Source organism: Amblyraja radiata, chromosome 24, assembly GCF_010909765.2.
Source record: "Amblyraja radiata isolate CabotCenter1 chromosome 24, sAmbRad1.1.pri, whole genome shotgun sequence".
NCBI classification, from domain to species: Eukaryota; Metazoa; Chordata; class Chondrichthyes; order Rajiformes; family Rajidae; genus Amblyraja; species Amblyraja radiata.
Genome location: NC_045979.1, coordinates 25,506,895 through 25,534,115, shown reverse-complemented (window position 1 = coordinate 25,534,115; position 27,221 = coordinate 25,506,895). Strand labels below are relative to the sequence as shown.

General features: G+C 44.2%; 1 protein-coding gene across 2 annotated transcripts; it reads right to left on the bottom strand.

The window, feature by feature from the left end:
- Positions 1 to 1,890: 1,890 nt before the first annotated feature.
- Positions 1,891 to 26,728, bottom strand: LOC116986900 (DNA damage-regulated autophagy modulator protein 2-like). Of its 2 annotated transcripts, XM_033042677.1 has the most exons (8): positions 26,394 to 26,727; positions 23,704 to 23,888; positions 17,047 to 17,114; positions 12,361 to 12,503; positions 9,450 to 9,627; positions 6,369 to 6,451; positions 3,219 to 3,311; positions 1,891 to 2,575 (listed from the first exon to the last, which is right to left on the bottom strand). In XM_033042677.1, the coding sequence occupies exons 2-8, from the start codon at positions 23,832 to 23,834 to the stop codon at positions 2,465 to 2,467; spliced, it is 807 nt and encodes a 268-aa protein (XP_032898568.1). In that variant the 5' UTR covers positions 23,835 to 23,888; positions 26,394 to 26,727; the 3' UTR covers positions 1,891 to 2,464. The 2 variants fall into 2 exon arrangements, with proteins under 2 accessions (XP_032898568.1, XP_032898569.1); XM_033042678.1 differs by lacking the exon at positions 3,219 to 3,311 and having other exon boundaries at positions 26,394 to 26,728.
- Positions 26,729 to 27,221: the final 493 nt, after the last annotated feature.

The following is a 27,221-nucleotide window of genomic DNA, read 5'->3' as shown; positions in this document are numbered from 1 at the left end:
CCTCAATCAGTGTATGCAAGCTGGAGGGAGGCAGAGGGTCACGTTTCTCTGAGCTGTGAATGAACACGTCTACTCAAATGTAAGTGCCCTTAGTGGTTCTAAAATACTTGCAGAATGTGTCTATTGGTTCTAAAGCTTGCAAAAAAATGTCTATTGGTTCTAAAGCTTGCAAAAATATGTCTATTGGTTCTAAAGCTTGCAAAAAAATGTCTATTGGTTCTAATGCTTGCATAAAAATGTCTATTGGTTCTAAAATGCTTGCAAAAAATGTCTATTGGTTCAAAAATGCTTGCAAAAAATGTCTATTGGTTCTAAAATGGTTCATACTAGCGCTCCAGAAAGCCCCTCCTCTGCTTGAAGTTGAAAGGCACTACTTACTGCAACAGGTGGCTTGGGAGCTTTGACTTGAATTTGAAAGGCACTACTTCCTGCAAATGGTGGCTTGGTTGCTTTGGCTTGAAGTTGAAAGGCACTACTTACTGCAAATGGTGGCTTGGTTGCTTTGGCTTGAAGTTGAAAGGCACCTCTTACTGCAAATGGAGGCTTGGGTGTGGCTTGAAGTTGAAAGACACCACTTACTGCAAATGATGGCTTGGGTGTGGCTTGATGTTGAAAGACACCACTTACTGCAAATGGTGGCACGAAGTTGAAAGGCACTACTTCCTGCAAATGGTGGCATTAAGTTGAAAGGCACTACTTACTGCAAATGGTGGCTTGGTTGCTTTGGCTTGAAGTTGAAAGGCACTACTTACTGCAAATGATGGTTTGGGTGTGGTTTGAAGTTGAAAGACACCACTTACTGCAAATGGTGGCTTGGGTGTGGCTTGAAGTTGAAAGGCACTTCTTACTGCAGATGGTGGCTTGGGTGCAATGGCTTGAAGTTAAAATGCATTACTGCAAATGGGGGCGTGGGTGCATTGGCTTGAAATTGAAAGGCACCACTTACTGCAAATGGTGGCTTGGGAGCTTTGAAGTTGAAAGGCACTACTTACTGCAAATGGTGGCTTGGGTGCTTTGGCTTGAAGTTAAAAGGCACTACTGTAAATGCACTTACTTCCTGTTTGCACTGTATATTGATTTTAGATAAAATGCTACCACTTACGGCTGTGATTTTTGGCCATCTTACTCAGTCCCCCTCCGCTGAGCAGATGCAGAGAATTCTTCCCATCAATGAAAAATAAAAGTGTTATTAGTTTTTTTTTAAATGTTGAGAATCTCTCTCCTGTTAATCACTCCATGAAAGCCACACCTTTTCCGGTGGGGGAGGGGTTATATAACCCGGAAATGTGGGTGTGGCTCAGTCTCTGCAAGATGGAGGAGGGAGAGGTCACGACTCGCTGTCTTTAGTGGCTTTGCACCCTACTTCAAATGGTATGAAACTGCACTTGAATTTGGTGGCCTTGCACCCTGCTAGAAGTGGTAAGAAACTGCACTTGAATTTGGTGGCCTTATACCCTGCTTGAAATAGAATTTCAAGGATTAGCCGCGCGTCAACTACCAGCCCACCAGCCGTGAGTGAGTGAGTTGCCAACACAACAGGCTTGATTGACTGAGACGCCAGCCCAAGAATCCATTTGGCGCACAATTTACATACTAGCCCTCTGGAAACCAGTCCCTTCAGCCCACAACACCCATACTAGCGCTCCAGAAAGCCCCCCCCCCCCAGATTACATTCAGAGTATAGTTACCTCAGGCACTGCCATATATGAGTTGACCATATACTACCAGTGTACATCAACATGGGGCAGATACAGAGCCATTTATGTACCTTATTTGTCATGTCCAGATCAACATCCAGCACCCTGTGAAACAATTATATTTTAGATGGAGATAAGACCAATAGGGGAGAGACTCAACCCTCTGAAGTTTCAATGAATCCCCAGGCAGTGGATTATGACATTATTATTTATTAAAGTCAGAATACTGGAACATAAGACCTGACAGTTCACACACCAAGGGATCGAGCTGCAGCGCAGTCCAGCTGAACACCTGGAACAATGCGGATAAATTCAGTTCCAATGTCACAGTGTGGGTTAAGCCACTGACCCAGCGAATTCTCGCTCGAAACCAGGAGATCGGGCTAATTCTCCTTGCAAAGTGCAGTTAGCGCCTTTCTGAAGAGTTACGGACCCATTGCCCCTTCAAACCTTACAGCATCCTAAGGGCTTTTTTGGTCTTGCTCTTTAATTAGGGTTGACCAGCATTGGTGAAGTCTTTGCACCTCTGTTCATTAATTCCAGACAGGACGGTTAAAAACAGTAATGATTATTGCATTCAGTTCATAATTAAATTGTGATCTCTCACTAACAGCGTATAAAATTAGAAGGAATGTGTCATATATATTGTAACGTGATTTGCGACGGAATTGAGTTCAAATATTGGAATTTGAAGCAGGCGAGATGGGGGGAGGAGGACTATATGTTTAGAGGAGGGCTTCTGATTCGGGGGAGAGGTAGCACTGTATTCACAAGCTCCCCGCCAGGAGTGCCCTTCGCTCTCCATTGCGCTCCAGTCCCGGAAGTCTGTCGTAAAGAGTTTCGCTGCACAAGTCCACCTCAGCATGAAGGGAGATCTTCTGCTCAAAGGAAAGAGGGAGGGAGATTAGTGGGTGTACCCACAACAACACCAACAGCACCAATACGTATGTATAATCTATTCTTAACCTTACAGTTATCCCTTCAGATTTGACGTTACTGTGCAGATGGGGTGATGAAGGGAAGCAGTGCTGTCAGAGGTGGAGCTGTTTGGATGGTACATTAACCCGCGGTCCAGTCCACTAATACACCAGAGCATTCAACCCCTTCAAAGGTCCACAAGGTTACTCTCGCTGCGCAATTTCACTGTAATGTTAACGTTAACTATTACAGCTGTAAGCACAGAAACAGGCCCTACGGCTAACCAAGTTCACCCCCATCTGCAAGAACCCATATTAATCCCATTTTCCTCTCCCCAGACCCAGGATCACCTAATAATTCCTGGACCATTACTTCTGGACTGTTTCAGGGTTCAGCTGTTTGGCTGAGAGCTCAAATCTTCATCCCTGTCCTTGTGCATGTTCCCAGCTACAGTGTGGTGCTGCACTGATGCACACTGTTGTCATCACGCCTTCTTTACACTCTCAAAGGAGAATTAAATGGTCCTAATGGATGGAACAGGTCTGGAGTGTCAGCACAGCTCTCCCCCTCCTCGATCTGCCAACCACTCCCAACCCAGCTCACCTGAAAATCCCGGATGTAGGTCAGGAAGTAGCTGAGGAAGGAGAAGGCGAGGGACCACTCGGAGATTGTGCTGACCATGTGCAGCTTGTAGCCCTGGTGAAAGCAGAGAAACCGCAAGTGAGCATCGCTTCCCCAATCAGTCACCACGACCAGCACTGCCTGACCCAGTCTACAGCTTTCTTCGGCAGAGAGAGTGCCGAGTGACCAGAATACCAGAGTTTAGTTTAGTTTAGAGATACAGCGTGGAAACAGGCTGTTCGGCCCACCGAGTCTGTACAGACCAGCGATCAGCCGTACACTTGTTCTATCCTACACACATTGGACAATTTACAGAAGCCAATTAACCTTCAAACCTGCCCAGAACACTCAGGGAAAATCCAGGCGGTCACAGGAAGAACATACAAACTCCTTACAGAGAGCACCCGTAGAATTGAACCCAGGTCTTTGGCGCTGTAAGGCAGCAGCTCTATCACTGCAGCACTGTGCCGCCCACCACCACTGTGCCCCAGAGAGTAGTGGAACCAGAGCTAGATGTGTCTGAACGAGCACATGAATTGCCCGGGGTTGAAGGCCATCTGCTGGAAGATGTGATTAATGCAGATGGTTACTGGTCAGTATGAACATGATGGGCTGTTTTACTGCTGCACGTCTCCTTTGGAATATGCCTTGCAGATGCTCAGTCACAAACAGTTCCTGCAGACCCGGCATTGTATTTAACATTGAGAGGCCTGGTACTTTTCTTTTATTCCTAGTTTGCAGGTTCTATGGGCTTTTGTTGCAGAGCAGGTCCCAAACCTGTTCACCTGTGCCACTTCATTAGTAAAGGCATCAAATAATACATGGAGAAGACAGGAGAATCAGATTCAGAGGGAAAAATAGAATGGCAGAGCAGACTCAAATGGCTAAACAACCTAATGATGTGCGAAGGGCTGAATGGATTATTTTCCAGATTCACAGCATTGAGGGGCAGAGTGGTCTCGTCTTGTTTCTAATTAACATCTTAACGGGGCTGAAGTGCCACTCCATGTTCATCATTAACAGTATTGAGGGGCTGAATAGCATTTTTCTATTTATCAGAATCGAGAGGTCAAACATTCCTAGGTAACTACATTGTGGGTTGAATTGTTCCTAGCAAACAAACTTAGATTGGCTATATGGCCTCTTCCTGTTCCAAATTAACTGTTGATGGGCGAATGGCATCCTCCTGTGCCTAATTTTTTTTTCTTTTTAATTTTTCTATGGATATACGGAAAAACTTACTTATTTCTTCTATGTAAAGCACATTGGTTTCAACGCGAGTTGATTTAAACGTGCTATATAAATAAAATGTACTTACTAATTAATAATTTGATGCACCGATTGGATGATACAGCATGAAATCTGGCCCTTCAGCCCATCATATCTGACAACCAAAGTGTCTACTTGAGCTAGTCACATTTGCCTGCGTTAGGCCTAAATCCCTCTAAATCTTTTCTATCCATGAACCTGCCTAAAGGTATTTTAAACCAATGATAGTATTTGTCACACGACTGACAGCAGAGTGGCCTCTTCCCTGTTCCTTTGTATCTGGCCCAAGGGGCAGAATAGCCTGTTGTTCCACAGTCTGTTTCCAGAGTTCCTGGCTACCATCACAGGCTTCTCAGACTCCATTGCTTGTTCATTCTTACAGGTCCCAGTGCAATGGATTGTCTCATTAAAAATTGGAAAATAAGCACTCTTAATTAGGATGGGGAATTAGTTATGTGGACTGCTTCACTTAATCCACCATCAAGCCTTGTGAGCCAATGGGGATTTCAAATGCTACCCCCCTTCTTATCAATGGAGTTCCAAATTTTACATATTGGGCTGTTCAGGAATTAAACAAATGTATCCATGTTATAGAATCATGCAGCTCGGAAACAGGCCCTTGTGCCCCATCTCGTCCATACCCACCTAGATGACAACCTAAGCTAGTCCCATTCGCCCATGTTTGACCCATGTTTATGTGAATTGGTTGAATATTTTTGTTTTCAACAGTCACATTACTAAGTTTAAGAGTTATGAACCTGCAGGAACATAAGCCTGCTTCAGAAGAGCACATCCTGCTGGCCTTAAGGGCCCGTCCCACTGCAGCGACCTAATTTGCGAGTTTAGAAGTTTGCTCTCGACTCAAACTCACAGCACGGTCGACACGTGGTCCTAGGAGATCACTGGAACTCTCCTTCATGCTCGAGGGAAGTTCCCGCATACTCGCGGCCTCAGTTTGGTCGAGGAAAATTTTTCAGCATGCTGAAACATTTTCCACAAGTAAAAATTGTTCGGCATGGTTCTTTTGAACTCTTAGTGCAGTGGAGTGGGGTCGCTATGTAGTTATAGGCAGTCGAGGTAGCCGTACGCAATCTCCTTTGCTGACCGGGCATTTTAATTGGCTCATTGGAGTTTTCAGGACCAAGGAAAACTGACCGCTAATGTTAAATGCCCGCTAAACTTTATTAAAAGTTGTCTGGCTTCTTAAAAGTGTCTCCACTCCTTCTCCCCCCTTCTCTCCCCCCCTCCCCTCCCCTCTCTCTAAAGGACTTACTGTAACTGTGCCAGCCGTCTTTTACCTTTCTGTTCATCGCGGGTGTGAATTTCAGATAGCGCTCCCCCGCTTTCCCTGGCCCCCATCCGGCTTGCGGTTTCATCGCTGAGGGTCGATCCAGCTCGAGGTTTTTCAGGCGAGTGCCCTCGAGCTTGAAGGTCGAAGACAGTCGCTGAATAGTCGCGTTAGTGGGACAGGCCCTTGAGCCGAGAACTTTGAACAGATTCTCATACGTGGAAACTTGTCAAAGGCCCACTGAAAGCCCATATACACATCAACTGGCATGCCCTCATCCTGCTAGTTATCTAAAAAAAAACAGACTTGTCAACTATAATTTCCCTTTATTGAACTAATGGTGATTTTACCCAATCCCCACCATTCGTTCCCAAGCATCCTATCACCACCACCTTAATAATAGATTTTATCTCTGGAACACAGGTTGAGAAATCTCTGTTTTACCTCCCCAGCCCTTGTTTAAGGTGGCATTACTGTTGCTGCATTCCAACTGTTCTGAAATCCTTATAATTTTAGAGATGAGAATCTGTATGGTATGTAGCACAGATTGCCTCTATCTCTTCTTTAAACTTTACCTTATCTGAAGGGTTCCAGTGTAACTTCATTGCCATCTCAATGGTGGGAATTGTAGTGTAGAGAGCCAGAGAGGAAACAAACACTGTGCGGGAGAAAGTTAAAGAAATGACACCAAACTTTTCAAATTCAGATAACATGCCCTTTCTTCCGGTCTACATACAAACCATTTCCACCTGCCTTGCTTATTCCTTTTCCTTTCTGGGTATAGTATGACCTCCTGAACTAGTCCCTGTAGTAATAAACTACACGTCAATAGTACCTTATCCGTCTTGCCACATTTGCTCACTCCAACAAATTTTTTTAATTTTATTGACATTCAGCATTGGATCTGGAAATTCCAAGTCATAAGCCTACACCTGGAACTTTACATTTGTTCCACTTCATGTAGTGACAGAATTGGGCTGCATTTCAAATTAGTCTCTAATTTTTGTTCTCATTTCAAAGATCCCACTTCCTTTCTGGCAAAATTAATTTACTGGAAGTAGCTGTGCATTTTCCTCCAGCACATTCTAAACACCAGCACACCCACAACACATTCTAGTAATTATAAGGCAGACTTCCAAACCTCCAACTTAACTCCTAAACTGATCCCAGGGAAGTCCCTTCGACAGGAATCTCCTCCCATCCTTCTTTGAAATGCCCTTGATTGGAAAATTCCTGTTACTCTTGTCAGAGTCCCTCCAAATGGGAATTTCCAACTGATTTGTGGAAGTTCTCATTTTCAGGGAATCTGAAACTGAAATAACATTTTAACTGAAATAAATGAAATAACATTTATCTCGCGGACATTTTTCAACATGTTGAAAAATACGCCACAACTTAGCTGAGGTCTCGAGTACACGGAGACTACTCACGAGCATGAAGGAGAGTTACAAAGACTTCCCACAACCTTGTGTTGACCATGCTGCGAGTATGGGCCGAAGGCAAACTCGCCAGAACTCACGGATTAGGTCACCCAAGTGGGACCGCCCCTTGACATTGTTTAATAGAGTAACATTGCAACAGTGTTAATAGAAGCAATTGCTGGTCACTATCAATGACCACCTGCAGTGAATCTAGCAGCTGTGTTCTTAAGAGAAGATAGTGTCTGATTATTGTAGGGGTACATGTAGGAAGGTTTTTTCTTTTAACATTGATTTCTTTTTTCCAAGACGGCTTTTACTCTGTTTGTCAATTTCCAATGTAACTTTGAAATGTTCCCGATCAAATCATGGTGCAACCAATTTGGTCAGCTTAATACAAATAGCATTTCGTAATTCATCAATTCAATTCACGATATGGAAACAAATATTATAGCATAATTTAATGTAATAACAAATGAGCTGCAGATGCTGGTTTACCGAAGAAAGACACAAAATGCTGGCGTAACTAGGCTGCACCTCTAGAGAACATGAAGAGTCCCGACCCGAAACATCACCTATCCATATTCTCCACAGCTGCTGCCTGACCCGCTGAGTTACTCCAGCATTTTGTGTCTTTTTATTATAGCAGAACTACCTGCAATTGTAAAAGTTGTAAATTGTAAAAATGACTATCGACCAGTGGAACTAACGCCGATGGTGATGAAGTGCTTTGAGAGGTTGATCATGGAGCAAATCAACTCCTACATCGACAAAAACCTGGACCCACTGCAGTTCGCGTACCGCCACAACAGATCAACGGTGGATGCGATCTCGCTGGCCCTCCATTCCGCTCTGGACCACTTGGACAACAAAAACTCATATGTCAGGCTGTTATTCATTGATTACAGCTCGGCATTTAACACAATCATCCCCTCCAAACTGGTTACCAAACTCGCAGAACTGGGTCTCTGCGCATCCCTCTGCAACTGGATCCTCGACTTCCTCGTCCACAAACCAGTCTGTTCGTATTGGTGGAAATGTGTCAGCCTCAATACCAATCAGCACGGGAGCACCTCAAGGCTGCGTGCTCAGCCCCCTGCTGTACTCACTCTATACCCATGACTGCGTAGCGAACCACAGTGCGAACTCCATCATCAAGTTCGCTGACGACACCACTATTATGGGGCGTATCACTGATGGGGATGAGTCAGAGTACAGAAGAGAGATCGAGCAACTGTCCATATGGTGCCAGCGCAATAACCTGGCCCTCAACACCAGCAAAACCAAGGAACTGATTGTGGACTTTGGAAGGAGTAGGAGGGGGACCCACAGCCCCATTTATATCAACGGGTCGATGGTTGAAAGGGTCAAGAACTTCAAATTCCTGGGCGTGTACATCTCTGAAGATCTTTCCTGGTCCGAGAACACTAACGCAATTATCAAAAAAGCTCATCAGCGCCTCTACTTCCTGAGAAGATTACGGAGAGTCGGATTGTCAAGGAAGACTCTCTCTAACTTCTACAGGTGCACAGTCGAGAGCATGCTGACCGGTTGCATCGTGGCTTGGTTCGGCAATTTGAGCGCCCTGGAGAGGAAAAGACTACAAAAAGTAGTAAACACTGCCCAGTCCATCATCGGCTCTGACCTTCCTTCCATCGAGGGGATTTATCGCAGTCGCTGCCTCAAAAAGGCTGGCAGTATCATCAAAGACCCACACCATCCTGGCCACACACTCATCTCCCTGCTACCTTCAGGTAGAAGGTACAGGAGCCTGAAGACTGCAACAACCAGGTTCAGGAATAGCTACTTCCCCTCAGCCATCAGGCTATTAAACCTGGCTCGGACAAAACTCTGATTATTAGCAACTACTTTCTGTTATTTGCACTACCAGTTTATTTATTCATGTGTTTATATATTTATATCATGGTATATGGACACATTTATCTGTTTTGTAGTAAATGCCTACTATTTTCTGTGTGCTTAAGCAAAGCAAGATTTTCATTGTCTTATACAGGGACACATGACAATAAACTCACTTGAACTTGAGTTTCAAGTTGCAGACTACAGAATCTATAATTGTTACTATGGAAGTTTTGTGTAGAAAATCTCATTGTGGAGAGGATTTCCCTATTTATTCTTTGGAATTAGTTATCTTTTACTAATCCTGCAAGAATTTGTCAACAGGAGTAGGAATTACTGCTCCTGTCTCCATTGTAATGAATTGTTGCTGAAGGATACTGCTGAGGATGCTTCCGGCACACCAGATTAGGAGTGTGCACCGGATCCAGAAGATCCCTATTCCATGGATTGCAGGCTGCATCTTGTAGGATATAATGGTGTGGAGCAGGAGGTAGATGATACCCATCCCAAAAGTCAACACGGCACCAGTGATGTGGGCTTGAATTAACGTCGTTTTCTAAGGGGTAAAAGAAAAGATAAAAATCGATTTAATACCAAAAAGACACTTCACATAGCAAATGATTCGGGCCCTGTTGTAGGTTCAAATGTAAAGAGTCATAGATTTGTAACACAGAAATAGGCCCTTCGTCCCACAAAGCCCGTGTCAACCTTTTTTGCTCATCTACACCAATCGCATTTCCCCACATTATACCCATGCCCTTCTAAGCCTTGCCGATTTCAGTGTCTATCCAAATGTCTTAAATGCAGTGAGTGTATCACATTCCAGATATCAACCACTTTAGAACATAGAACAGTAGAGCACAAGAACAGGTCCTTTGTCCCACAATAGTCTGTGCCGAGTATGATGCCAAGACCATGGGACGACATGGCACTTCAGACTCCAGGGTGCCTCTCCCCAGGGTGACTGTAGCAAAGGTTAGATCGGCCTTCTTGGGGGTAAACCCGCGAAAAGCAACTGGCCCAGACGGAGTTCCTGGCCGTGTCCTTAGTAGTTGCACGGACCAGCTAGCGGGAGTATTCGTGGACATCTTTAATCTCTCCCTACTCCGTTCTGAGGTACCCACCTGCTTCAAGAAGACCACCATCATCCCAGTGCCGAAAGGAAAAAAAATATCTCATGCCTAAACGACTTGGGTCCAGTGGCCTTTACACCCACCATCATGAAATGTTTTAAGAAACTAGTTATGGAACGCATTAAACCTAGTCTACGCAGTGGCCTTGACCCACTGCAGTTCGCCGACTGCCACAACAGGTCCACGGACGATGCTTTCGCTCCAACCCTACACGTATCCCTAGAACAACTGGATAAGGGAGACACCTACGTCAGACTCCTATTCATAGACCACAACTCTGCCTTTAAAAACCATTATACCACCCAAGTTTATCACCAAACTCACAGGACTTGGTGTCCGCACTCATCTCTGCAACTGGATCCTCGACTTCCTGACCAACAGACTGCAATCGGTAGGGATAGGGGACAAATCATCCTCCATGATAATCCTCAACACAGGGGCTCCGCAAAGGTTGAGTTCTCAGCCCCCTTCTTTACTCCTTGTACACCCACGACTGTACAGCCATGTACAAATCTAATTCAATTTTCAAATTCGCAGACAACACCACTATAGTGGGCAGGATCAAATAACGATGAGATGGAGTACAGAAAGGAGATTGAGAACCTTGTGTCCTGCTGTCGAGACAACAACCTTTCTCTGAAGGTAGACAAAAATGCTGGAGAAACTCAGCTGGTGAGGCAGCATCTATGGAGCGAAAGAAATAGGTGACGTTTCGGGTCGAGACCCTTCTTCAGACCACTTTCTCTGAATGTCAGCAAGACAAAGGAGATAGTGATCGACTTCAGGAACTGAAGCAGTACCCATATCCCGGTTTGCATTGATGGTGCCAAAGTAGAGATGGTTAAAAACTTCAAATTCCTAGGAGTCAATATCACCAACAACTTTTCCTGGACCACCCATATTGAAGCAACGACCAAGAAAGCACACCAACACCTCTACAATGGATCGATTGTAATCATGTATTGTCTTTCTGCTGACTGGTTAGCAAACAACAAAAAAGCTTTTCCCTGTACCTTGCTACACGTGATGATAAACTAAATTGAACTGAAACTCCCTCTACACCTCCCCAGATAAGGCCTAGGGTTAGTTAGATATAGAAGGAAGATCACTTAACACTATCGCAGCAAACAACTCCCACGACAAGGATAGTACAACACGATACTTTGTCACATGTACCTATGAACAGTGAAAATCTTTGGTTTACCTACAGTCCAGTAAAACTATTATAGATAAGCACAATCATAGATAAGTACAAAAGTGTAATGATTGTAGTGTAATAGTAGACTTCACCGAGACAGTACACAGAGTCACCACGTTCCTGGCGCCAACATAGTTTCAAAGTTCATAAGAACTTATCTTGGCCTTAATCGCCCATTGTCGTGGCGACCTTGATCCTCTCCTCTGTCTGCCGCCAACTTGAAAACGGTCCTTTGTGCAGCATCCATGGTTGAAAGATGTCAGTAGCCTCAAAATTAGCCCTATGTCCGACCCTTTCGACTCTGGGCAGGCAAGCGGGGCCTTCTGGGCTGGTCCTCTGTCCACAGTGGGCGGGTCAGGCCTTCCAGGCGGGTGAGACCTCAGTTGGCGAGTCACGTGGGTCCGCGGTACTCTGCCTGCGGTGGGCAAGCTAGGCCTGCTGGTGGGACTGGCACAAGAGTGTCCGGGACGGGGCATGTAAGCCCAGCCCTGCTGCTGCTCCTCCTCCTCCTCCTGTAGTGAGGTACACATGGAGGAATTTTGCCACCAAGCAATTTTGAAATGCTTAGGGCAGGTTTAGCACAGGATAGGTAGAGAGCCAGACTCCCTCAACATTGCCCATTAAACACTCCCAAGTCAGATAAAAAAAGAGTTTAGATATGGAGTCATGTTTCCGATGCTGATTTACTTAGATGTTCCCAGGGAAGGTAGATGGTGTACAATATGAGTACCAATGAATAAGAACTCATACCCAGAGCCTTTCTGCTGGTTAACTGTAAAATGTTTTGATGGACCTTATCCCACTCACTGTGCAGATTCAGTGTCTTTTGTTCATGGATTATAATGAGTTTCCATGGACACCACTGAGTGTAATGTCCATGCTAACCCAATGCTCCACTCTAACCCCTCTGTATCATTGCTGCATTGGGAAACGCCCACATCCATGCATCTTTGCTCACCTGGAAGTTTGCCACTATGCAGAGCCCCAGGCAGCTGATTAGACCAAGGCCAAGGCCTATTTGGTTCAGTTTTAAAATGATGCTGACTTCTTCTCGGTTCAGAGCCTCCACCTGTTTGTATCGCACATACATCGTTCCAACACCTGTGGGGTAAAAGACCAGGTGACAACATGGAGCTGCAAACTACTCGAACTTTACCTCAATTTTCTGATTTTAAAGCGCAGTGGAACATAGTTGAGTTTGGTCAAGCAACAGTTATGATTCCGAACTTAGAGGCCTGGGTTAATCAAGATAATGCGTTCAATCCCACCAGGGCAATACTAAAAATCTTGTTAAAAGAAGCCAGTGACGGTAAAAGTAACTGTTGGCAGATTTGTCATAAAAACTCAATGAGTTTGTCTTGTCCTTTACGTGATCAGTCTTGGCAACCTTGCCCAGTAAAGCTGGACCAATGCCAACATAATCAACCCTTATCTATCCTGAACAAAGATCAGTTTTCATAATTGGAGACAAAAGAAACTCCAGCTGCTGGAATATTGAGCAAAACACAAAATGCTGGAGGGACTCAGTGGGTCAGGCATCATTCATGGGACCCTTCCTTAGTCTGCTGTAGTAGGGGTATGAAAGCTGGAAAAAAGAGGTGGGTGCAGGGCAAAGCCTGACAAGTGATAGATGAGTATCTGTGAGGGGATGGGTGATTGGCAGGAGGATGGAGATAGTGGCAAAGCTAGAGAGAAAAGAGACAAAAAGGTGTTGGATGTGAAAGAAGAGAATGAATAAAATGTAAAGCTGTGCATGGGTTTGTTATTACAATAAAACTGATCGTCCTGTACTCTTGGGACTAGAGGTGCTGGACTGGCAGACTTGTGAGCTATTGGATGTTTCCCTCATTACTACCCAAACGCGCCTTATTTTTACATGATATGCAGCAGGGCTTAAAAGGAGCAGGATATAAACAAGAACTCTGACCCTTATCCGACTGCCAAATCACCCACACTCCTATCCCTTAGTGTTCTGAACTGGAACTCCCGCTCCAGATATTCCCTCTGCTCACAGTCTGGACTCTGGCCCCGACCAAACTCAGGACCCTCATGGATCTGACCGTAGACCCCTCTTGTACTCCAGGCCCACAGCCTACCTTCCGATCGTCGAATAAAACAGATTCTTGACCATCAGATTTATAATCAGTGTCACCTCTTTGGAGTTTTACTCCTGTTGTTATCGTCTCATCTCCTCTAGTGTAAGAAGGCAGATCTTGGAATTAAATCAGGTTCACAACACAGGAGGCCGTTGCGGGCCTATCAGAAGATCTAACCAATCTAGTCCTGTATAAAACATTACAGCACATGATCAGGCCCTTCTGCCCACGATGTCCATGCCTAACAAAATGCCTACTTCAACTAATCCCTTCTGCCTGCAAGTGCTCCAAATCCCTCCCGCATATCCACGTGTCAACCTAAAAGCCTCTTGAATCTACTATCGTATCTATTTCTATCACCACTCCTGGCAGTGCATTCCAGGCACCTATCACTCTCTGTGTTAAAAAGAAAGTTACCCCACACATCTCCTTTAAACTTTCCCCTGACCTTACAGTTATGCCTTCTAGTATTTGACATTTCACTCTGGGAAACTGATGCCAAATTAAAATACAGACTGAAGGCCCTTTTGTTATAGTCTCATCTTCTCCAGTTTATGAAGTCATAGAGTTAAAAGAAGTTCACAGCACAAGAGGCCGTTCAGTTGGCCGAGTTGTGAACATGTGGCCCAATGAGTGTCGTACACAGCTCCTGTATACTCTTCAGGGCTAAATTAGAAAAGCATCCCATCTGCCTTTTCAACCACTCGATTGACCCATCATGCTGCATCTAGAATCCGTGGATATACTCTCCGAAGTCCCCAGTCCTTGTACTCCACGCAATACACTCCCATTTATTACATGTTCCTTTGTTTGTTGCATCTATTCTAATGCTTGAGTCTCCTCTTTTCTGACCCAAATGACACTTAGCTACCCAACTGACCACGTATATATCTTCCTACAATCTAATTTCACTGTTGACCACACAACCTATCTTTTCACATCTTCTACTTTACTATGATCTTACTTTTCATTCTAAATCATTAATAAGTATTACAAAATACAATGGACTGAGAATTGGACCCTACTGGAAAACACAAAATCATACACCAATCAGGATTCTTGATTTCCTACCACTGAGCCAATTTCAGATTCAGTCTGATGGTTTCTTAAATCCAATGGGTTTTTTACTTTCTTTTATGAGCCTTGTCAAAACTTTACAAAAATCCAAAAGATTCAAAAGTTAAAGGAGGTCTTCCCTTGATAAATCCAACCTGACCAGCCTTATTCATTTAAATGTCTCTAAATTTAGTTTATTCTGTCGATTAGAATTGATTCCAATAACATGTTCTTTGCAGTAACAATAGTAGATGTTACTGAATTATGACCACTCCCACAAAAACGCTCTGCCACTGATATCACAGTGGCACACACAGTAGGAGGACATTCATGTCTGTGCTGGTTCTCTACCAGAGCAAGCTGCTCTTTCTATCCATACCCAGCCCTTTCTTCATAGCTTTACAAATCTTTTTCCACCATATATGTATCCAGTTCCTTCTTAAACGCCACAGTGGAACCTCCCTCCACATCTGCAGACAGTACAACCCAGATTCCAATCACACAGTGTGTAAATAAAAGGTTTTTCCTCATGTCACTCTTTATTCCCTTCCTCAGAGACCTCTAATCCTTGACCCCGCCACCAAAGTGAAAGCCTCCCTCTGTCCGCTCTGTCCTGATCCTTCAACATCTATCTAATCATCCCCTCAGCCTTCTCTAATCAATCCTTGTTAACTATAGTTCTTCATACAAGGAATTCAAATAAATCTTTCTGGACCCAATCTAAACCCTTGCTCAAATGTAGCAAACAGAATTGAACACAATAATACAGTCTAAGCCAGACGATTTGTTATAAAGATTTGGCACAAATTCCCTGCTTCTATACACTATGCCTCTATTGATAGAGCACAGAATTGGCTATGCCTCATCAATCACTTTCTTTGCCTGCCCTGTCACTTTCAAAATTAGTGGACACATAGCCCCAGGTTCCCTCTGCTCCTGCATACTTTTAGAATAATATCCTCCATTGCCTCCTACCTTCCTACTAAGATGCATCGCCTCACTTTTTCCACATTAAACTTCATCTGTCTGGTCTCTGCCCATTCCACCAGCCTGTTTATGTTGTGCTGCAATGTCTCATTACACTCATTACACTTCTCAATCTCCACAATACTGCCAATTATTTTGCCATCTGTTAACTTTGAAATTATGGTTTGCCTCACAAGCCAAGGTCATTAAAACAGATAAAAGATCCAATATCAATCTCAGGGAATGCGCAAATAGACACTATCCTCTGCTAAAGAGAAAAACTATTCAGCATGATCCTCTGTTGTCTGTTATTACACCAACTTCATACTTTCACTATCAATGTCCCTTTTGTTCAAATATTCGAGTCTCAATACATCCAACACTGTACCCTGGAGACACCCCGTCCCAGGCAAACGACCCATCCTGCCCTGTGCTGGCCAGAAGCCCCATCGCATGCGAGGCTAATGGTGCATCCTGCCCAGTACCAGAGAGTCACCCTGCTATGGGCAAACACTCCGTCCCTCCTGGGTAGAAACCCTGTTCTAGTGCGATATGATTTTGTTTTCATTTAGTAGCTGGAGTGATTCTAGGTCTACAGTTCATTAAGTAAGTTTGTTGTGTGATCCTGACATTGTGTGAAAGTTGGGTTGGATTTGGAAAAATATGAGGTTTATGATCGGACAAGTGGTGCATCTGGTAGATTCACTCCCTTACAGTTCCAGAGACGCTTGATCCTGACCTCGGGACCTGCTTGTGTGGGATTTACAGATTCTCATTGTTTGTTCCCATACCCCAAAGATGTGCAGACTGGCAGATTAATTGATGTAAATTGTCCCTAGTGTGCACACAAGTGTTAGAATCTGTGGTAAGTTGACGTGGATGCCAGGAGAATAAAATAGGATTCTGACATCTACCACACACAGGTGTGTTGCTGGATGCAGTTACATTTAAATATTTTTTAATATTTTGTTTAATACAATAAAGTTTGAATTTTGTTTTGCCATTGTTATCAAATTGTAACACATGATAGCTTAAACCGTGTGTCCAATTCAAAAGTCAGGCATTTGGGATATATTTAGTCTGACATGAATGAGAGAGGGTTATGCAAGCAGCTGAATGACTTCCCTTTGCTCAGGGGAGCCACAGACATTAATGCACAGTAAGACCACTGGGAAATACAACCATTGCTCAGTCCTCCATAGTCTTGTCACACAGTCACAGGAGTTGGTCAATCAGACATTCACCTTCACTGATTCCCAACCAGTAATTCCAAAGCTTCAAATGACTGAAAATCACCCCAAAATGCTTGTGATTACAACGCAGTCTTGGGGAGATGATGGTGAGAATAATCAGTACTGTTTACCTATGATGGCAACAGTTAAAGAGTAACCACCTTCCAAAACCCTTTCCCCAACTCTAACTCACCAATCAATCGAACAGAATTAAAGATACGACAGAACTCTTTACACTGGGCCTCTCGGGTGTTGCAGCAGGTGTATCAAAGTGTGGCTTAAGTCTGCCCTTACCCAGGAATGCAGAAATAGTCAACATGATCCCAAATAAGCAGCGTTCAGGTGGAGTTGTCCCAGTGTCACTGTGAAGGAGAAACAAACCATGATGAGCATTCAGGAATGGGTAAAGGCAGCCATAAAACTGCAAACTAAATCCTGGAAACAGAAGAAACTAAAAACCTGGGACAGAGCTGTTTCGATCAGATCAATTAGATCTGGGGATGGGAAGGATTGTTCTATGAAGATCACAAGAAAATAGCATGAGTAGGCCACCAAACCCCTCAAACAAGCCTTGCCATTCATTACAATCATGGTGAATCTATGTTGACCTCGATTCCTCTTCTGTGCTAGTTCCCCATAAACTTTGATTTCTTGAGTTTTCAAATATTTATCTACCTTCACTGCAGATACATTTTATGAGCAGGCATCCACCACCCTCAGGAAGAGAATTCCAGAGATTTAGAACCTAGGTCATAGGATACGGAGTGGGTCATGCGGTAGCTCAAGATATTGGATCATGGCTAAACTCGTCCTTGGACACAGCTCCATTCCTTTGTTTAGAAGTCTCAACCCTCCCCAAACCAGGTCCCCAAAATTCCCTCTCAATGGCTGAGCCTCTACAGTTCTCTGGGTCAGGAATTCCAAAGACTTGGAAAAATCAAAGGGAAAAAAAAGGACTGCTCAGCTAAATCTTAAATGTACCATGACTTAATCCGAGTTTATGCCCCCTCACCCAGTTGGTCAATATCATCTACCCTTTTGAACACCCCTTACTACAACACAACCCTGCCCCCCCCCCCCCTCCCCCCCAGAATCATCGGGCTTGGACTTGAGTGGAGCCGACCAGTTGCAATGGCTTACTAATGTCAATTTTGTTCACTTACTTAGGCCATATCTCAGCAAGATAATCTTTCTGGCTTAAACCATGCTTGAGTGGAGCGGAGCTGTAGGGCTTTGTACATGCCAGGAGCTCCTGGGAGATTAGATTGCATGGGATCCAGGGAGAGCTAGCTAACTGGATACAGATAAAGACACAAAGTGCTGGAGTAACTCAGCAGGTTAGACGGCATCTCTGGAGAACATGGATAGGTCATGTTTCGGTTAGGGACCCTTCTTCAGTTTGAAGAAAGGGCCCCGACCCGGAAAGTCACCTATCCATGTTCTTCAGGGATGTTGCCTGATCTGCTTAGTAACTTCATCATTTCATGTCTTTTTAGGTAAACCAGCATCTGCAGTTCATTGTTTCTACATTTTAACTGGATACAGAATTGTCTTAATGGTAGGAAGCAGAGGGTGGTGGTGAAAGGTTGGTTTTCAGGCTGGAGGCCTGTGGCTAGTGGAGCGTCTCAGATCTATGCTGTTTGTCATCATAGCACGATTTGGACGAGGCATGTTTAATAAATTTGCAGATGACACTAAAATAAGTGGCATTGTAGACGGTGAAAATGATTAGCAAAGATTACAGCGGGATCTTGATCAGCTGGATATGTCGGTCAAGAAAGGGCTAATGGAGTTTAACTCAGATAAATGTGAGCCGTTTCATTTTGGAAAGTCAAACTGCGGCAGGACCGTCACAGTTAACAGTAGGGCCATGGGCTATATTGCAGAGCAGAAGGATCTAGGAGTACTAACTACATGGTGAAGAAGGCTATTGGCATGCTGGTCTTCATCAGTCAAGGAACAGAGTGTAGAAATTAGGACATTTTGTTGCAGTTGTATAAGATATTAGTGAGGTTGCACATGAAGTATTGTGTTCAATGTTGGTCATCCTACTACAGGAAAGGTGCCATTAAGCTGGAAAGAGCGCAGTGAAGGTTGACGACAATTTTGCAGGACTCAAGGACCTAAACTATAGGGCAAGGTGAAGCAGGCTAGAACTTTATTCCTTAGATTAAAGGAGGCTGAGGTGCGAACTTATTGATTATGAGGGGAATAGATAGGGAAATCAAGAACTAGAGAGCATTAAGTTTAAGATGAGAGGGTAAAGATTTAATAGGAACCTGAAGGACAACTCCACACAGAGGGTTTCTGGAGATTTCTGGAGCTGTGAGGATATGTTGCTATCAGCTGCTATAAATCCTCTCTGAACAACCATCAAAAGATGTCAAAGTTTATGTCAAAGATGTCAACGTGAACTCTTGCACAATGTCTTCCTTAAATATTCTTTTTTATACAAGGAAGACCAAACTGTATGTCATCACTGATATGGATTATAAATATCTCAGCTCCAGCATGGACCATGCAACTACAGCCTGACACTTTACTCTTGATTCCAAGTTAATTAATCCTCTATTCATGTTAATATATTACCCTCAATATCACGTTTTTATTGTGTGTCGCTAACTTTTATGTAGCATCTTTCGTGACCTTTTAGAAATCCAAATTAAGTTTTCCCTCCACCCACGTTGCTAGTTATATCCCCAAAGAACTCTAATGCACATGAAAATAGACACAAAATGCTGGAGTAACAGTGGGTCAGGCAGCATCTCTGGAAAAAATGAATTTGTGATGTTTCAGGTCGAAACCCTTCTTCAGACAGTCAGGGGAGAGAGAAACTAGAGATATGAAAAGTTTCAGAACAAATCAGAGCCGGCACTGATGACCAAGTAGAGCCCACAATGACCCATTGTTGGCTGTGGAAGAGGTGATAACGTAGGGATATATGGAAGCGAACAGTGGAACTGGCAGGACGGCTAGGGTGGGGGAGGGGCAGAGAGAGAGGGAATGCAGGGTTTAGTTGAAATTAGAGAAATCAACATTCAAGCTGCTGGGTTGTAAACTGCTTGCCCAAACAAAATATGAGGAACTATTTCTCCAATTTGCATGAAGCTGCCTGACCTGATGAGTTACTCCAACATTTTGTGTCTATCTTTTGTGTAACACAGCATCTATAGTTCCTTCCAACACATTTTGTCTAATAGACATGATTTCCCTTTCATAAATCTATGTCGGTATTATCTAATTATATTATTATTTGTTTGTGCCTGGTTAGTACTTCCATAAATATTAATTCCAGCATTCTCCCCTTCATAGAGGTTAGACAAGAAGTTCCCTAATTTCTGTCTCCTCCATTTTGGTAAATGTTTTGCCAACAGCAAACACGTTTCCAGAAACTAGAAAATTTTGGAGGATGTCAACTTTAAACTAGAGAGGCAGGGGATGAGAACCAGAGCAGATGGTCAGAAATTGAAAGAAGTGAGGGGATGGTAAAGATTAGGAACAATTAGTCTCAAAGGAAGGACAGGCAGGAAAAGGTGAAGGATTATGTTGAAGTTGACGGGCTGAAGTGTGTTTACTTCAATACAAGGAGTATTGTGGAGAAAGCATATGGATTTAGAGGCTGGATTGATGCTTGGGACTGTGATGTTGTGGCCATTGCAGAAACTGGACATACTGGAGATTCATCTGCTGAGGTGATACGAGTAGAGCTTAAAAATAAGAATGGTGCAAGCAATCTTATGGGATTGTGCTATAGGTACTCAATAGCAAGCGGAAGATAGAGGAACAGATATGTAGACAGATTACTGAAAGATGCCAAAGCATCAGAGTTATCTTAGAGACCTAATTGCCTGTTCTTGTGCTGTACCTTTCTATGACCTGCTCTATATTCTAAGTTCTTCTGGTTTAGACATGCATTTACAGAGAGCCAGAGTTTCACCATGGCCTAATCACACCAGCTGTGCTATCTAAAAGATTACCCACTATTGCTTCCTCTGATGTTGCTGCACCACACTTCAACCACAGTCCAGGACCGGAAAGAAGTTGCATGCGAACTAGGAGCAATGGGGAAATCAGCTCCTTATTCCCGCACCAACACATCATTTAATAATATCACTGCTGATCTGAATTTCACCTCAACTTCCTGTGTACGCACTGTAACCTTACACCACCTAGCTTATCAGTCTATCCTTGCCTTAAAAATATTCAAACACCCTGTCACTACTTTAACAATGGTCCTATCATCGCAGGATGGAAATAGGAAATACTAGAGGGCATAGCTATAAGGTGAGAGGGGCAAGGTTTAAAGCCCATTCACACCTACTGTGCTATCTAAAGCATTAAGCACCCACTACTCACTTATCTTGAGGCTGCTGATCCACACTTCAGAGAACAGTCCGGGACCGGGGAGAGTCAAGACCATATTATGTCCATTAGCATTACCATTAGCAACCATACCTAGGTATGGTAATCATAATAGGAATAGGTAACCATATCTCCACAGTTAAGTATCATTTAGTTTAGAGATACTGCGAGGAAACAGGCCCGTGCTGTACAGCATCACCAATACACTAGTTCTATCCTACACGCTAGGGATAATTAACAGAAGTCAATTAACCTACAAAATCCGTATGAAGGAACAGCTGGTTTAAACCAAAGATAGACACAAAATGCTGGAGTAACTCAGTTGGACAGCAGAGAAGGAATGGGTGACGTTTCGGGTCGAGACCATCCTTCAGACTGATGTTGGGTGGGGGGGGAGGGGTGGGGGGTAAGGTACAGTAGATAGATAAGTAAGTGTGAAGGTGTGAAAACAGGGCAAAGGGAATGTAAATCAAGGAAAATGTAAAAAATAGAGCATTATTAGCTGGGAGAAGGCAACAACAAAGCAACAGAAATAAAATGTAGTCAGAGACAGTATGACTGGTCGAAGAACTGGGAAGGGGAAGGGATGGAGAGAGGTGGGAAAGCAAGGATTATTCAAAGTTAGAGGAGTCAATGTTCATACTGCTGGGGTGTAAGCTGCCCAAGCGAAATATGATGTGCTGTTCCTCCTATTTGCGCTGGGCCTCACTCTGACAATGGAAGAGGCCGAGGACAGAAAGGTCAGTGTAGGAATGGAAGGGGGAGTTAAAGTGTCCAGCAACCGGGAAATCAGGTAGGTTCAGGCGGACTGAGCGGAGGTGTTCAGCGAAACGATCGCCGAGCCTGCACTTGATCTCACCGATATACAGGAGTCCACACCTGGAACAGCGGATACAGTAGATGAGGTTGGAGGAGGTGCAAGTGAACCTCTGCCTCACCTGCAAAGACTGTCAGGGTCCTTGGACGGAGTCAAGGGGGGAGGTATACGGACAGGTGTTGCATCTCCTGCAGTTGCAGGGGTATGTACCTGGGGAGGGCGTGGTTTGAGTGGGAGGGGACGAGTTGACCAGGGAGTTGCAGGGGGAATGGTCTCTGTGGAAAGCGAAAGGGGTGGAAGGTGAGGACTAGGGCGGCTCTGTCCCTGTTATGACTGGGGGGAGGGGGAGCAAGAGCATTGCGGGATATCGCGGAGAGGCGAGTGAGGGCCTCGTCTATAATGAAAGAGGGGAGCCCCCGTTCCCTAAAAAATTAGGACAACTCTGATGTCCTGGCATGGATCACCTAATCTTGGGCGCAGATGCAGCGTAGATGGAGGAATTGGGAGTGGGGGATATAGTCTTTACAGGAAGCAGGGTAGGAAGAAGTGTAGTCTAGATGGCTGTGGGAGACAGTGAGTTTATAGTAGATGTCAGCCAATAGTCAGACTCCTGTGATAGAGACGGTGAGAACAAGAAACAGTAGGGAGATGTCGGAGATGGTTCAAGTGAATTTGAGTGCAGGATAGTAATTAGTAGTAAAGTTAATTAAGTCAGTGAGTTCTGCATGGGTGCAGGATGTAGCACCGATGCAGTCGTCAATGTAGCAGAGGTAGAGTTCAGAGATAGAGCCGGTGTATGCCTGGAACAGTGATTGGTCGACGTACCCTACAAAGAGGCAGGCATAGCTGGGACCCATGCGAGTGCCCATAGCTAGACTTTGGATTTGGAGGAAGTGAGAGGAGTCGAAGGAGATGTGGTTGAGGGCAAGGACCAGCTCTGCTAAGCGGAGGAGAGTGTTGGTAGAAGGAAATTGGCTAGTTGTGCGGGTGAGGAAGAAACGGAGGGCTTTACATCCTCCCTGGTGGCGGATGGAAGTGTACAGTGATTGAACGTCCATAGTAAAGATGAGGGAGTGGGACATGGAAAACGTAAGTCATTGAAGAGCGTGTGAGGTGTCTTCAACATAGGTGGTTGGATCGGGAGGGGTACAGGATAGAGTCGAGGTATGTGGAAATTAATTCAGGGGAGAGGAACAAGCAGAAACAATGGTTCTGTTTGTGAATGTTGGGAGAAGATAAAACTGGGCCATGCATGGCTGGGGAACGGTAAGTTTGGAGGCATTGGAGGGCAGATAGCCGGAAGTGATTAAATCTGAAATGGTCTGTAAGATTATGGCCTGGTTCTCATCTGTGGGATCACGGTCCAAGGATAAGTAGGAGGAGGTGTCCGAAAGTTGTCATCTGGCCTCAGCCCAGTAGAGGTCAGCACGCCAGACTACCACGGCAACTTGCTTGTTGGCGGGTTTGATTATAATGACGAGGTTGTTAGAAATCTGCTCATCTGTGGAATGTGGGAGGAAACATGAGCACAAGGAGAAAACCCACATGGTCACAGGGTGAATTTACAAACTCCATACAGAGACAGCACCCCTCGTCAGGATCAAACTTGTCGCTGGCACTGTAAGGCAGTAACTCTACCGCTGCGCAATTGTGCCACCCCAGTATGTTATGAATACAGTACATGCTGCTGCACAGTCACACTCTCTGTCTGTAACTATCCTCATGGGACGGTAACTATAGTTAGCTGCACCCTGCCCCACAGTGTGACTGACCTGATGTACGGCACCAATGGATCAACGTGATGCAACGTGACAGCTGTAATGAAGGAGAAGACGAAGGCGGCTCCTGACCAGATGACCAATGCAGCAGGAAGGAAGCTCATCCCCTGCTGGAACCACCACATCTCCGTCAGTCCAGGGTTTCGACTCTCCAGAGAAAAGTCACCACCCAACTCAATCTATCAGAAGGAATGAAACACAATACCAGGCTTCAATGTTTGTGCAAAGTGAGCGACAGAACTAACTGTGAACAAGTCTTCCTCAGCAACAGCTTGCTGTATTTTCACTTCCCCATTTACTGAGTGAACTTTATCCTCCGACACATTTAGCGGAAACAGGCTTTAAGTCATCTGCACTTCACATCCCTAAACATATGCAAAGTTTCACAGAGAAGGCGTAGGGGATTTTCTCACACCTGCACTCTTTGGAAGTGGCACAAGGGTCAATAATGTAGAATCATAATCCAGTATTTCACAAATCTAGGAACACCCAGTAAACAACAAGAAGCTCCATTGAATTGTATAAAACATTGGCTCAGCATAACTGGCATGTTCTTGGTGCTGGAATCAAGATGCTATGGCTTGGAATGAATACAGAGGAGATATACTGGAATCATCCTAGAGATAGGAGACTTCATTTGTACGATGAGATTAGAGAACTCAGTAGACACAAGAAATTACAAACGCTGTAACACCAACCATCCATTTACACTAATCCTACAGTAATCCCACATTTCCATCCTCTCTTTCCAGATTCTATCACTCACATATACACCTGGTACAATTTACAGTGGCCAGTTAACCTACCTAGAGCCTAACATCTGTGGTTTGTAAGTTACCAGAGAGTATTCTGAAGGATATGATCTACATGTATTTGGAAAGACAAGGGTTGAATAAGGATAGTCAGCTTGGTTTTGTATGTGGGAGGTCATGTCTCACAAATCTGACTGCTTTTTAAAAATGTGTCCAAAAAGGTTGATGTGGGCAGAGCTATAGATGTTGGATATATGGATTTCAGCATGGCACTTGATAAGATTCTGCATGGTAGGTTGCTCTGGTAGGTTTGATCGTATGGGAGCAGGTTGGGTTGAAAAGGTTAACCAAGAGGCACATTGAATCTTTTCCTTTATTAGCTGAGGTGCTGAACGCAAGGGGACAGACATTTTGTCCATGAACCTGACTTGTTCTGATGGCACACTTTTGAAGCAAGAACCAATGTTGAGAACGTCTCAACCATCCAACTCACCAAAGCCCCATTGCTCACCAAAGTCCGCCCTCTAGACCACTATGTGGATACCAATTCAGTGCTTAGATGATGGTGAGAATAAAGTACATGAACAGAGAGGATAGTAAGGATAAAGCTAGTACAAATAAGAGGCGTGAGAGCGGAAATATTAGTGAGAATAATATCTATGTGATAAGGAAGGAATAAGAGTCAATTTCAGGGAAAAAAATAACAAGGTGAATGGGAGACACTATGAACAGAAGGATTCAAAATGTGCAACTTTATGCGTAAATAAATTCTGCAGAAAATAGGACGCTAAATAATGTCAGAAGATGCTGAAATAGTCAATGTATAATCGCAAACAACACAGATCCCTGCAGAACTCAACTGGTCAGACCCTCAGCCTGAGCATTGTCTTCCACCCCAACCCTTCGTTCTTTATCAGTAAACCAGTTCTGAATACAAATGACAAAGTCATTGTTAATCCCATGCATTTTAATCTTCTGGATCAGCCCATTATGTGGGACTTTATTAAATGCCTTACTAAAATCCATGTAGAAAACATCCATTGCTCTACCCTCATCAATTACCTAACAATCTTGCACCATTCTGCTGTTTTGCACGTCATTGGATTTATTGCTGTATTTATTACTGTTTACTATGAGCTACATGTGAGCTAGGAATTTCATTATACCCTGGTGTGTATGACAACAATCTAATTAAAAACTGTTCACTGCTCCACTGTTCCATCTCACCCCATGGCTCCTCAGGAAACATACCGAATTTGGATGCTTGGAAACAAAGAAACCACACTCTGGACTAAAAAGCTCCTATCACAGTCTCCTGCCTCTCATCGAGAGAAATCTGGAACTCAAACCATGAATTATACCACATATTCATAGTACTAAGTCTGCACAACATATCCTATGCTTTTATTTTAGATTGTTTTGGTCTTAAAGAGTCTGCTTGCCTTCAATACAACACTGACTGTATTGCAGGGATATCGTAATTCTGATCACAGGATCTTCCCTTCAAGACAACTTGTCAGCCCAGCCTACGAGTCTAAAGGTCATGGCAGCACATGATCACGGCTGACATTCCAATGCAGTTGGATTCGACAAAGCAATTGCCAAGTTAGATGTTGGACTTGCGCTTTTCCTGTCTTGGGTGAAAGTGAAAGATCCCATTCACTGTGGGAAAACTCCACGGATCTTGTCCCATAAATTCCACTGTCAAATAACTCAAAACATGTTCATTTTATTCATCTGCAAAGTACAGAGACTTTCAATGTAATATGAAATTATCTTCGGTTAAAGTGTTTTCATTCACTGCATAGTTACAACTATTACAAAGAGAAGGAGGAAGTTAATGATTGAACTGGTCGGGAGTGAAGTCGTTAGCAGAGTCGGATGTCCAGAATCCAACCTGTTACTCAAAGACAGTAATCTCGTTTTCCTTACCAGGATCCTGCAGTCAGAGAACCCACATACGCGGGGAGCTGATGGTGCCGGTATTCGCACCAACCTCGTGGCATACAGTGTCCGTCCCTAAACTCTGGGTTTCCCTCAGCTTTGCAAATAATTTGTTTGGATCAAATTAGATGCCAGTCTACCAAACACCAGTTCTCCACGTGAATTTGGTCGGTTTGTTGTCAGTGATACACTTTAAAAAGTCCGTTCTATCTCAGTCACAGCACGTCCCTCCAGTAACCGTCGCACCCATGACTTCATTGTTTACACTGGACTACAGCTGGCAGTCTTCCTGAATATAATTGAAAGATCCAACAAGGCTGACAAGAGAAAGCGCACTCTGCATGGAACAACTCCGGCTCATAGCCCCATCTGCAGGACTTACACTCCGCAACATTTGTGGCACTGGCTCAACTACAATGCAAAGCGTCTCAACTGGTTTTGGAGTAGTGAATTTTAGATTTCGCCGATCATTTTGCTTTCTGGCATCACCCCTAGTTCTGGACTGCCAGAGGTCTAACCTGTTACATCTAAATTACCTCAATTATGTAATTGCTTCATCTTCAGAGGGAGGGAAAGGAGGAGGGAGAGAAAGAGTGAGGGGGAGGGAGAAAGGGAGGGGGAGGGAGAAAGACGGTGAAAGAGAGGGAGGGAGAGAGACAGGAGGAGGAAGAGAGAGGGAGGGAGATGTGTAGGGTAAACTTTTTACAAAGGGGATGTTTTCAGCTGATTGATGTGGAAGCACATTTGGTAGTGGCATTTAAGATACTTTTGTATAGTCACATGCATATGCAGGGAATGGAAGGATATTGATTATGC

Coding starts and splice junctions, on each gene's coding strand:
- LOC116986900 (XM_033042677.1), bottom strand. CDS start 23,834: ATGTGGTGGTTCCAGCAGGGGATGAGCTTCCTTCCTGCTGCATTGGTC. Junction 17,115..23,703: donor CCATTGGTGCCGTACATCAG/GTCAGTCACACT, acceptor TCTCCTTCACAG/TGACACTGGGACAACTCCAC. Junction 2,576..3,218: donor CCTACATCCGGGATTTTCAG/GTGAGCTGGGTT, acceptor TCCTTTGAGCAG/AAGATCTCCCTTCATGCTGA.